At 44.5% G+C, this 13,327-nt stretch overlaps 1 protein-coding gene across 1 annotated transcript in view; it reads right to left on the minus strand.

Moving 5' to 3' along the window:
- lamb1b (laminin, beta 1b) overlaps nt 1-13,327 on the minus strand; it is a 42,531-nt gene that overhangs the window by 3,897 nt on the left and 25,307 nt on the right. Inside the window, exons 23-30 of the mRNA XM_080754381.1 lie at nt 10,424-10,520; nt 5,150-5,519; nt 4,117-4,301; nt 2,997-3,238; nt 2,543-2,755; nt 2,173-2,317; nt 1,139-1,346; nt 297-438 (exon numbers count right to left, since the gene is read on the minus strand). Coding sequence (XP_080610507.1) covers nt 297-438; nt 1,139-1,346; nt 2,173-2,317; nt 2,543-2,755; nt 2,997-3,238; nt 4,117-4,301; nt 5,150-5,519; nt 10,424-10,520 — 1,602 coding nt within the window. The remainder of the gene's footprint in view (nt 1-296; nt 439-1,138; nt 1,347-2,172; nt 2,318-2,542; nt 2,756-2,996; nt 3,239-4,116; nt 4,302-5,149; nt 5,520-10,423; nt 10,521-13,327) is intronic.

Here is a 13,327-nt window from a genome sequence, read left to right on the forward strand (position 1 = left end):
CCCAGCGCATGAGGCGTTTTCACCCCTCCTTCCGGCTAGTAAAACCGTGACGTAGTGGGTCTACTGTGACGCGTTTTGCGTCATAGTTTGTGTTCATGGACGCGCTTCATGAACGAGCCCTTCCGGAATGAACGCGCGTCAATACAAAGAAGCCTAGACGCGCGTTCATGTGAGTAGACCCAACTGCAGTACCTCAAAACGGCCAACATGTCCATTTGGTTTCACGGCGCCCCCAGGGTTCTGGGGGCTTGCTTCCACTAGCTCTTCCACTCGCTGAGTTAACAGGTCAAACTCACAGAGATCAGATGGTCGAGCGTGCTCTTGGTGTTATTCTGGACCTCGTCGATGGCATCCTTGGCATTGATCTGGGCACGCTCTGTCTCATTCAGGGCCACCTTCACCTGGTCTGTTGTCCCCTCCATGTAAGCTGCTTCCTCACTGAGAAACAGGAGCGAGGCGGTTATCTACAAATGCGGTCATCCCCATGTTCCCCGGGTTTCCGGGTGTGTGTGTGTCAGTGGTGGAAAAAATACTCACATTTTTAACTTAAGTAAAAGTATCAATACTTCAATATAGAAGTACTCTTGTTACGTAGAAGTCTGGAATTAAAAATGTACTTGAGTAAAACTACAAGAGTATTGGCATGAAAATGTACTTGAAGTATCAAAAGTTAAAGTACTCCTTGTGCAGAATGTAAAATTTCACAAGTTCAAAATGTATAAAACATATTTTGAAAACAATGCATCGCGACGCATTGTGAGCTTGTAGCTATTTTCAAATGGCCGAAATATATAAATAGGGCTGGTTAGTGTGTTTTGTAATAATAATCTAAATCTACAAAGTAACTAATAACTTAAGTTTTCAAATAATTGCAGGGGAGTAAAAGTGCAATATTTTGCCTGTAGTGGAGCAGAAGTAAAAGTACCTCAACATTGTACTTAAGTATGTACTAAGTTAGGGTACGGTGACAGCAGACTACCTATGAGAGTGGATTCCGCCAATGTATTTCAATGGGAATGGAGCGGTTTTCTGCCAGTAGAGGATTTCCCTCTATTCTCGTTTAAATTCATTGGCGGAATCGGTAATCTACTCTCTTGGGTAGTTTGGTTCTGCGCGCGTGCGTGCGTGTGTGTGTCACCTGGCATATATGGCTTGCTGAAGCAGCCTCTCTGCTGCCTCGATGTCACTGGCGCTCTGGCTGAGGATGTTCTCCACACTGGTCAGAGAGGCCACTCTCTCCCGGATCTCATTGGTCAGGTTCTGGAGCTCGCCGGGCGAAGTGGGCATGTCCAGAGCCAGCACCTCGTTGGCGACCGCCTCGATCACAGACACGTCGGCCCTGTCGTCTGTTCACCACAGGCGGCATCGTCAACAACAGCACATTTGTATCCACATATATATTTATTTTATAAGTAGCTGGTTCTCAAAATGGGGTCCGGGGACCCCCAGGGGGCCACCAGCAAAACGAGGAACAGTTTTAAAACACTTAATCCATATATTGTTTTCTGGCCAATAGCACATCTACAAGCTTCAGGTCACGTTGTGATCAGGGGTCATCAACATGTCCGTACACGGACAAAATGTGTCCATCCATGGCAAGACTTGGTTTTGTCCGTGGCAACATCTAGATTTTCTTATTTACACATCATTATCATTTTCTTATTTGATGGAGACTGAATGTCAGTCTCCAGGTTTTCTTCAGAATATGTATGACACTTGTTTACTATGACACTATGGCACATTAGGAGTCCACTAGTGGTTCTCAAATGTTTTATTTGCAAGGACCCCCACTGAGTGTTCCATATGTGCACTCTCAGTGACCTGTTGACCTGTTATGGTCGTTCAGGGCTAGGTCTTTATGTGTTTCTGGTAATATTATTGTCTTCTCATTTTTTATATATGTAGCAAAACATTTATTTACAACAAAAATGTCCACCACAAACCAGCATGACAATGACCCCTGATTGTGATTAAGCAATAATCTAGAAAATCTTTTGAAATGGTACTTGTATTGTTTTTGAAACTGAAACGCAAATCTCCTATGGGGCACAAAAACGTTTCAAATCGGGGTCTGTGGCCTAATACTGTACAAATCAATTTGGGGGTCATTTAATGTAAATGTTTGCGAAACGCTGCACTGTGAAAGCAGAGAACAGTGTGCCACACGCTTACTTGTGAGGAGGTCTCGTATCTCTTTGATGAGGCTGCGGAGCTGCTCATTGCTCTGCTCGACTCTCGCTTTGCTCTGGTTGGACTTGAGGAGCACTTCCTGAGCGTTCCCCTTGGCTTCATCAGCACGCACCTTAGCCTCCCAAACCTGTTCATGAAGGCAAATTCTGTTGTTAACTTCTGTCCAAGGGATATATATTCTACCACTTTTCTGTGCCTAAATATTATCACCAAAAATGCCACAAATGCATTTATTCCCTGGCAGACCGGCCTTGCAAAGATCTGCGTTCCGAAGAGCGCACTTTTCTAGTTTTGGTTGAGTTCCACCTCTGAATGCAAATGAACACCACCAATCTTCCTCTACAAAACCTACCATTCTGGAGAGCTTGTCCACCTCCCCCATAGATGAAAGGATTTCCTGGTCGAAGTCCCTTGCTTTCTTGAGGGCAGCCTGAGAGGTTGTGACGAAGCCTTTGCAACCTTCTCCGCCACAATGCGAGCCTCCATCCCCGCGAGCCTCCGCCCCCGTGCAACCCACCCCACCACAGGGAGAGCTGGAACACTCCTCACCAGTTGCGCCACATGTCTGAAAATACAATACCATTGTGGTTAGCGAGCTCCTTGCTAATGGTCAATTAGAATGCAGCGTAAACAAACAAATGCAAGGATGTCAGGCTAAAGGCATGTTTTCACTACAGTTCCGGAATTTTTCCTGGCAAAATAATTCGCATAATGATTTTCAACTTGCCGGGAGTTTGTTTTTTGGGTGTTTTCACATGCCCTCATAAGCTAACTCTGGAGTGAATCACAGCTCTATCTTTAGATACCTTCTGGCTGAGACCTGACAGGTCAAATGTGTTCATGTCGGTGGCCAGCTTGTTCAGTTTTTCTGTGTTTCTTTCATGCTTGCGGTCAAAATCTTTCTGACTCGTGCTCAGTTTGTCCTCTGTGGCTTGCCGCATCGTGGCCGACTGCTCAACCGTGTTGCCCGGGGTGCTGGTGGAAGCATTGGCATGGAACTCTGCCATCATGGACTGCATGTGTGCTGTACCTATAGTGTCCATGGCACCTACCAACCCAACACACACACACACACACACACACACACACACACACACACACACACACACACACACACACACACACACACACACACACACACACACACACGTATGTTATACAGACAGGTCAGGTCTAATTTCTGAGATCTCCACAATTAAGCATACATTTCTATAGAGTATCGAAGTCCTGATGTCACTTGTTCATCCCCTGGGTTGCAGACGTTTCTTCTTTTACTATGGGTCATCTTAAAATAGTCTTGTATAAGCACTGCGGTCCAAAAATAAACTGTCTCTGTGATATATCTCGTTTACGACAGTCAGTCACTGATATTTGATACCTCTGTTTCTGTCAAAAAGTTTACTAATTCGTGGAAGTAACATTCTTGTTTTTCTCGCCGTCAGTTGATTCTTCATATCCATACACGTTAAACCGCCGGGATAATTTGTTTATTTTTGACGCAATATAAAAAAAGTCTATTGGAATTCAGAATGGGGGGAAAACACTCTGTCTATACCAAGGGTCCTCAGAGTTACTACAGGGGGGCAAATCTTTGAGTGATACAAAGTTTTTTCTCCTTTTTTTATATTAACCACTTGAGCCCTAGAGTCCATATTCGGAGAACTTTAGCCAACAATAGCAGATCTACAAGCTAAGTACAGAGTGAAAGGTCAAGTATTGACGGCTCAATTGGTTAAATATCTAAACACACAAATTGACATGAATCCAAAATACACTGACGATTGTGCTGTCAAACAATGAAACTATATGGAATCTATGAACAGGTTGTGGGGGTCCCTGCTTCATCTCTCTCTCAACCAAGGGGTCCTCGGCCTGAAAACGTTGAAGACCCCTGGTCTATACCATCTTCTCTCTGCTCTTTCTCACCCTCGAAGTTGGAGTTCTTGGCGTTGTACACCCGCTCTCTGAGCTCCTTGGTGGCTTGCTCCAGTGCGCTGGCCTCCTTCCTCAGAGCATCCAGGTTGGCATCTGTGGCGTTGGCGTCCCCGGAGAGGTCGCTCAGCCGCTCCTCCGTCGTGTTCAGCATCCCGTTCAAGTATGACATCATACCACTGGAGAAAGAAAACATACATAAATATAAAGACACACAGCTAAATAAAGTGTTAATTTAACTGTGAAAAGATTGACCTAAATCACAATTGTGTTTACAATGAAAACCTGCATGAAAAAATGCGTCAGTCAGTCAGTCGCGCCTCATGTCACGCCAACAATCACGACAAGGGGCGATCAAGAAATGATTAGAGTACTAACACAGTCCACACTGTCCAACACAGTACAGTCCTAATATAAAGCCATTAAACATTTATTGCACATTAATGAATGGTTGTTGATAGGCAAAATATCTTTTACTTTTGTTAATTGTCATCTTCATAGATAGTGGTCAGCCATAAACGTACAGTCACAACAACTGGCCGACTCACATCTTTCCACAACATATTAAAAAACGCTCAATAGTGGGGCTCGATAAAAGCCCGGCTCAACAAGCAGGATCGATAAGGTGCTCGTTATCAATTAAAAATGATGAGCTCCAATTCACCCTTTGTCAAGTCCCGCCCGTTGTCCCACCCGTCTTCACACCCATTGGTTGCTTTGTCTTGGTGGGACACTCGGTGGGACACTCCATCCACTACCATTTTAATTCAGTTGCTTCGTATTGTTATTCTGTGTTCAATTCTAATTTCAAACTTGGTTTCAGTAAAATGGAGCTGCTCAGTGGCAGTATAGTGACTCAGCATGTTTTTAAATGTTTTTATTTCTTCAAAATTTATGTTTTAGCAAATTCAACATAAAAAAGGCGGAACCAGGGCGGGACAAGGCAGATAGAGCCTGCTGGTTGGTCAATCAGGGACCAACCAGATGGCTAACAAATGGTGAATTCCACACACACGCGTACACATACGTCATCTGCTGCATCAGCTCCTGCGTCTCCTCCAGCCTCTGAGCAGCAGGGTTGCTCTCCACGATGGCCCTGACAGCCTTGATGTTCTCCTCCAGGCTGCCGACCAGGACCTTGTACGGTGCCGTCACCCCGCTGGTCTGGAGATCCGCCACGTGGGCCTCGAGACGCCGCGTCTGATTGGTCAGCTCGCCGACCACCCGGTCCCACACCGGGAAACACTCGTGGCAAAGCTCGCAGTTGGGGAATTCGCCGCGGTAGCCCCTGGCGCACTGGTCGCACCGCGGACCCGAGAACCCCTCCGTACAGCTACACTGGCCTGTGGCACGGTGGCACTGTCCGCTGGAGATCCCTCTAGGGTCACAGTCACAGGCTGGGGTGGGAGAAGGGAAGAACAAAGGATAGAGAAAAGTTCTAGTAACATGATTGTACCAGGGTTCCCATGGTCATGACATTCCTGGAAATGTTTTGAAATTAGACGAATATTTTTTCCAGTACTGGAAAAGTTTTGGAATTGATCAAGGGTCCTGGAAGGTCCTGGAAAAAAATAGCTATGTATTGTCTTTGGTTAATGATTTTGTTAATACCTCTGAAATGACAAATTAAACATTGGCCAAATTGTCAAATATTAGAGGCAGAAATAGGCGTTGTGAGCATGTAGATCTGCTATTTTCACAATAGAAACGTGTTATCCAAAATTCGTCAACTCTTAGTGCTCGTCAGGGTGCCGGGTCCCCAGTTAAAATATGATTATTTTGGGGGTCACAGCCTGAAAAGGTTGAGAACCACTGTCATACACTACCTGTCTTTAGGCACTGCGCATGGGAGTAAGCGACTTGTTATTGAGCTGAATTATTGCTATATAGTCCTGGAAATTGGGTTAAATATTCTGGAAAAGTTTTGGAAAAGGTTTGGAAATTAATTGGTAAAAATGTGTGGGAACGCTGTTGTACATACTGTTCATGAGCAATCTCAAATTATGGTCCTGAACTCCTTATGGTCCTATGTCAAAGGGTAGAGACTAGACTAGATCATCATGGCGCTGACTGCTGACAACAGCAGCTCCCCCCCGGACTGCATGTTGTTTTTGCTCCCATTCTGGAGATTCTTCAGACATACCGTACTGTGTGGCGTGACAAAATGTCACATAAACCCATCTGTGTGGGCTCCACCTTTTAAGGAGAAATACGAGGAGTCCCCGGTGAAATAAGTGGTGTGAAAACAGAGGTTCCTGTTATTACTAGGCCCGACAGCTCCAGCAAATAAACTAAGAGTCTACCTTGACCTTGCAGGTCATCCTGACCACCCCAAACATTGGGACACACCAGGGAGCTGGCCTCCCACCGCCGGAAAGAGGAATGGAGTGAGTCAGAATGAAGGAATGTGGAGGGCAGAAGACATGAGAGAAGGTGGGGTATTTTACCCCGTTATTATTGCCACTTGCTGTGATTTGTGAGATTTATGTAGAAGGGGTTGGGTTTTTGGAGGTGTGTGTGTGTACAATATCGGTCTGCTTCTCTGCTGTTGTGATCTATGACACCTAGGGCTGGGCAGTATGGGGAAGAATGTATGTCACGATAACCAGAACACCATATTCTGATATCGTTGAATACTTTGATACAGTTATCTGTTTTAGTGTTGAAAATCCCATGTCAAACGGGAAGTCAAACTACAAGTGTAGCTTCTCAAGTATTTCAGAAATGCCAGCAGGGGCAACTCCTGTACAATTAAATTCACACTGGCACACAGAAACACCTAAATCATACCAGTTAACATTATTCCCCTCGGCTGCGTTTACCTGTCAAAATGGTTGCTGTGAATAGGGTTCGTTAGAATGAAGACACAGAAGAGACACAAAACAACATGCGCACCCATCTGATGGGTCTTAAATCACATCTCCACATAAAATGATGCTGACAAGAAAGACCCCCGTAACCTCCCCTGACTGCTCTGGTCATAACATGAACCTCTTAGCTTATGACACACAGCCAGCCATTAACATGTGTCCACACACACACACACACACACACACACACACACACACACACACACACACACACACACACACACACACACACACACACACACACACACACACACATTTGTGTCATCATTGGTGGAAAGTAACTAAGTACATTTGCTTAAAGGAGTAGTTCACCCCCAAAATGACTTTTTTTCTATTGATTACTCACGCCATGGAGAGTAGAGTTCAATAATATTTTTTGGTTTTTGTCACATTCCTAAGACAAAAATGTGATAACAATAAATTTACCCCCATTCATTTCGGATGGTGACCCGTTTTGAAACGGGTCACCATCCGGAATCAATGGGGGTAAATTTACTCAAATCAAATTTTTGTCTTAGGAATGTGACAAAAAAACAAAAAATATTATTGAACTCTACTCTCCATGGCATGAGTAATCAATAGAAAAAAAGTCATTTTGGGGGTGAACTACTCCTTTAAGTACTGTACTTGAGATATTTGTACTGTACTTTACTTGAGCATTTCCAATTTCCAATACCTTTACTTCTGCTCTACTTTCTACTTTTGGTACTTTAAGTACATTTGATACTAGTACTTTTTTCTTTCTTTTTTTTACTTTTACTCAAGTCAATTCTGAATACCGGACTTTGACTTGTGAGTGTGACAGAGTACATCGCAGTATTGATACTTTTACACAGTAAGGGTGCCCACACACCAAAATACCTATGAGAGTCGAATCCGCATTCCGCCAATACATTTCAATGAGAATGGAGCGGTTTCATACCAGTAGAGGATTTCTGCAAAAATATGCTCCATTCTCATTGAAATACATTGGCGGAATGCACTCTCATAGGTATTTTGGTGTGTGGGCACCCTAAGAAATGTGACTACCTTTCCCCCACAACACTGTGTCAATCTCTTCACACACACACACACACACACACACACACACACACACACACACACACACACACACACACACACACACACACACACACACACTCCCACACACATCTTCTCAGTGAGGCAGCCACAGGGTGTCCACATTTCCCATGATATTGGTGCATTAGTGTACCCTGTACAGTAGAGGAGCAGGGATGTCCAGCTGGGCTGGCTGTGTTTGGAGACCGTTAAGGACTTCAGCAGAGATAATTCAAGGCCTCCGGGCAGCAGGGAGAGAGAGAGAGAGAGAGGGAGAGAGAGAGAGAGAGAGAGAGAGAGAGAGAGGACCATGACGAACATGGGATGCCTGAGATCAGGGGTGTCGCACCAAATTCTGGGCCCTGGGTACAAGGATTCACTGCGGGCCCCCCATGAATGTTCTTCATAGGGAAAGGGGGTTTAACCCATTTAGACTGGGAACGCATTATTACGCGTTATTTTGTACTTTAACAATTGAAAACAAGCTCACAGCGCGGCACCGAGTGCCGCGCTACGAGCTTGTAGATCTGCTATTTTTTTTAAAATTGCGAACATTTTGTGCAATTGTTTTAATATGTAAAGTCCGTCTAAGGTTTTTTGAAAAACCTACGGCATGTTTCTATGTCAGTGGTGCTCACACTTTTTTATGTTAAGGACCCCCAAAATGATATGTATTTGGCCACGGACCCCCATCTCAAAATATTTAGTTCCAGGAACCCCCCAGAAGCAAAATTTGCGTTACAAATGCTCGCTTAATAAATACATACATACATCACGACTTTTCAAAAATAGCAGATCTACAAGCTCGCAGCGCGGCACTCGGTGCCGCGCTGTGAGCTTGTATATCTGCTATTTTTCAATAGCTAAAGTATAAAATAATTAAGGCCCCTCCACCTTGGGCCCTGGTAACTCAGTCCCACTTCCCCCCCCCTTGTGATGCCCCTGCCTGAGATTTCTGGAGAACATCTGGTTCTCATGAGCGCAGAGAGGTCATTCCCAGATAGCTCTCCTCTACTCCATCTCCACCTCTCTTTCCCCTTTACACTCACTTTTCCCCTCTTCTCTGAGAGCGAGCCAGCTACTGTGAGACGCATAATCTACAGATGGGCCGAGTGATGAAAACCGACTCTCATGATTCAGTTGTTCAGCAAGCAATAAACCTGCTGGGATCAGACCAGCGCTGCCAATATCCTTCCGCACCAAATGTGGACTGTATGTGTGCGGCTGTGGGCAATAACACACACATATGTGCACGCGCACACGCACACGCACGCACACACACACACACACACACACACACACACACACACACACACACACACACACACACACACACGCACACACAGCAGGGAAACCATGGAAAAACAATAGTCCTCCAGCACAGTGGCTCGGGGGAATCGCAAGCCATGAGAAACGGAGCAAAGATTGTTTACTCAAGCCCACTTACTCTGAGAGAGAGACAGGGAGAAAGAGAGAGGACCAGTAAGACTCCCAGTAGACTCCCAGTAAGACTCCCTAAGATAAGCGACCGTTGGTCGCTTATCTCCTGTCACACTGCTGACATCAGTATGACATCACACCGTACACAAATGACCCTTATATAAGACCGGCATTATCTACCGACAGATTAGTAACAAGATGTCAAAATCGTTGAAGGTTGAATCTCCAGATATGGAGATAACCAACACATCCCTCCATATATGGAGATAACCGACGAATCTCACTAAGTCTGACCTCACAAGCCCCATATTTGGACACGAACAACATATAACTCCATATATAGAGACATAGCTGCTGACATCAGTATGACATCACACTGCTGACATCAGTATGACATCACACCGTACACAAATGACCCTTATATAAGACCGGCATTATCTACCGACAGATTAGATGCAAGCAGGATCTCGACTCTGACACAACTCATCGGCTCATAAGCTGGTTCTCCCTCCATATATGGAGATAACCGACGAATCTCACTAAGTCTGACCTCACAAGCCCCATATTTGGACACGAACAACATATAACTCCATATATAGAGACATAGCTGCTGACATCAGTATGACATCACACTGCTGACATCAGTATGACATCAGTATGACATCACACTGCTTGGTGCGGAGATATGAGCAGGGCAAAGGTGTGACGTGTGACGTGTGACCGACGGACGGACGGACGGACGGACGGACGGCCGGTGGAGGTTTTGATACTAAACTGCGACCTGACGGTCGCAACAAGAGACAGACGGACGGAAAGAAAGATGGAAGTGATGACGTCAGTGAATTGAACCGTGCACCACAGAAATCAGTCAAGAAACCTGACCTGATCTGATCTGACAAGTCAAGATGATGGCTAGCCATCCGATCACCTACCATGGCATTTGACCTCTGGATTGCCCCAGAAGAGCTCCCTGCACTCCTGACATGTCCTCCCTCCAAAACCAGGCTTACAGGAGCACCGACCTGTGATCTGCAGAGACAAAAGAGCAACAACAACATCAACACCAGGTCAGCTCAGACAGTGCTACTAAATGATGATTATTCATTCAAAGCTGCAATCCATCCCCCGCACAACTGGGAAAATCCCGTGTGGGCGGTGTAGCGATAAGGCGATATGTCACAGTTATTGTCCACGACATTGCAAGCGGCGCGAAGGCCAGTGGACCTTGGTCCAGGGCGCCGGCCGCGCGAGTTACAAAGCCGTGGTGAATGCAATCGTTATATTTATGCCCAGGCCATAAGGCCTGGGCAAGCGCACGATAAACACATGAATGGGATGAAGCCTTATCGCTACTTCGCCTTATCGCTACACCGCCCAAACGGGACTAGCCCCCACAACCACCATCCAAAGTTCTTATAATGGAGAACTTGTTTGGGAAGGCGAGATATTTCCCTGTGTATTTCATCTTGTCAATCAGTAGTGATCCTAATTGTCCACAGGATCTAAATGTCTCAATAAAAGAGCAGGCAGACCAACTACAACCACTGCTGTTGTGTTAGTTGTATTGTATTAACATAATCTAATCTACATGGACAGAATCATGTTTTATTCACTGCAACAATTTATGCAGATTTAAACTGACAGGAATTTGACAACTTTTATGTCTGATCACCAGAAATAGGGAAGTGTATGAAAGAAAGATTAAATCTTTGATCTTTTAACATAATGTTATATTAATGTGTTGTGGATTGTTGGTCTTTCAGACATAATGGTCGTTAACAGTTCGAAGGAGTTTCCTTCTCTGTGCTGAAAGAATGTGTGTTCAGTAATCCCACAGTGTATTCCGAGACTTCCTTCCTCTAATGGAGCACAGCCAGTAAACACAGCCCAAGTGTCTCTGCGAATTCATATGCATACAGTACACACCGTACGATCCTGAGTGTTATGGGTCCAGCTGGTTACATTTGTACACTCTCTGAATTACAAATGGATGAATTAACACTGAGGATTTGACCAGGCATGAATACAGCAGTGGTTCTTAAACCTTTCAGGTCATGATCCCGCAAAATAATCCTATTTGAACTGGCGACCCCCCCCCCCCACCCTGACAAGCACTTGGGATTTAGGAGATGAGGCATTAAATTTGAGTCAGACATACACGTTTGACTCGGTTCCAAAGATAAATATTGAGAAAATAGGCGATCTACAAACTCACAACGTTGTGAGCTTGCAAATCGCCTATTGTAAAAAGAAATTGCCTCTATCTTTGACCAGTTTTTATATTATAGTTTGTTGATTACTTTTGAAGCAGTAATGGTCTTTTTATTTTATTTTTATGTATTAAAAAGGTTACTTAAATTGTCACTTCACCCCCTCCCCCAAAATAAAATCATGTGGGGACCCCCCTGGGGGTCCCGACCCGCGGGTTGAGAACCACTGGAATACAGAACGTTCGCAGATTGTGAGTGGGAGTGTGTTTGCAGGCCCATCTGCATAATAAAACACTTTCCAAACAGCTGAGGTCCATATATCAACCATCTATAAATCAACACCAAGCCTGGATCATTAGATGAGTTATGCCACAGAACATTATTGCGGTTTGCCAGCAATTACAAGACCTAATGAAACATCTGGCTGCCAGTCAAATAGACTGAGAATAACAGTGTGGGACATGGAAATATTGAAAATATGTCACAGTCAAATGACGATATCCAGGGTTGGGGGAAGTTGGTTGATCAAACCAGGGTCACATGGGCAGTGGTGTAAAGCAACTAAGTATATTTAGTACTGAGTACTGTACTTCAGTACAATTTTCAATACTTTTACTTCTACTCCACTACATCTCAAGGGCAAATATTTTACTTTTACTCTACTACAATTATATGAAAACCTGAGTTACTAGTTACTTTGTAGATTTGATTATTAGGCCCTAGCCTCGCGTAGCCAGGCTTACTCATCTGCGAAGAGAAAAGCCTGGTCAAGATATGAAGCAAACGTATTCCCCCCGATCTTGTAGATCTGCAATTTTCAGTCGATTTGTATACATTTGAAAACATGAAATGTGACAATCTCCATGAGTACTTTTTCTGCTACTGCACGTAGAAACAGAAGGTGAGAGAGATTTATTCCGTTTGGTGTCTGTTTTTTCTCCCTGTCTGTAATTGTCCGTATGATTATGGTCCGTACACGGACCCTACCATACACCTCCCAACTGAACGTATTGGATTTGTCCGTAGCAAGAAGTACCCGTGGCCACCGTTGTCAACCGTAGGGGCAGTAGTAAGGATTTTTTTAGGGAATTATGTTCAATATACTGTATGAGCGGGTGTGTACGCGTGTTTTGTTATAATTACTCTGGGAGCGAGAGGGTACCGGGTCCGGATCCATGTGGTTAAATCTGTACCCTTTGGGAGTTACATTTAGACCGTGTGTGGCAATTCCCCTTTAATTGCCACTGACTGTATTTAGCAGCCTTTCTCATGTTTCCCCGATCATAAGTTTTAACTGACATTATTTCTCAACACAGGGTCACAAGTTTGAATTGCACTGTATTTATTGATTGTTGTAAAGAATTGTATTTGTTGGAATTGACAGATTGGGTGTTTGCATTGACTCCATGGTAGTTGAACACACCTGTGCTCACTTAGACCTGTCCTGATTACCTGAAGCTAACCATACCTGTGGGTTTGAGTAAAGTGGGAAATGGGACCTCTAAGATGTGTGTAATTATTTGAGATATATGAAGAATTATTTCAATGTGTATTGTCTTTGGACATGGAATGAGTCTGGTTTATATATAGTTGTGGAATCAACTCAGAATTGGTACGGTCCAGTGG

The sequence above is a fragment of the Nannobrachium achirus genome, assembly GCF_963921795.1.
Source record: "Nannobrachium achirus genome assembly, chromosome: 23".
Lineage (NCBI taxonomy): Eukaryota > Metazoa > Chordata > Actinopteri > Myctophiformes > Myctophidae > Nannobrachium > Nannobrachium achirus.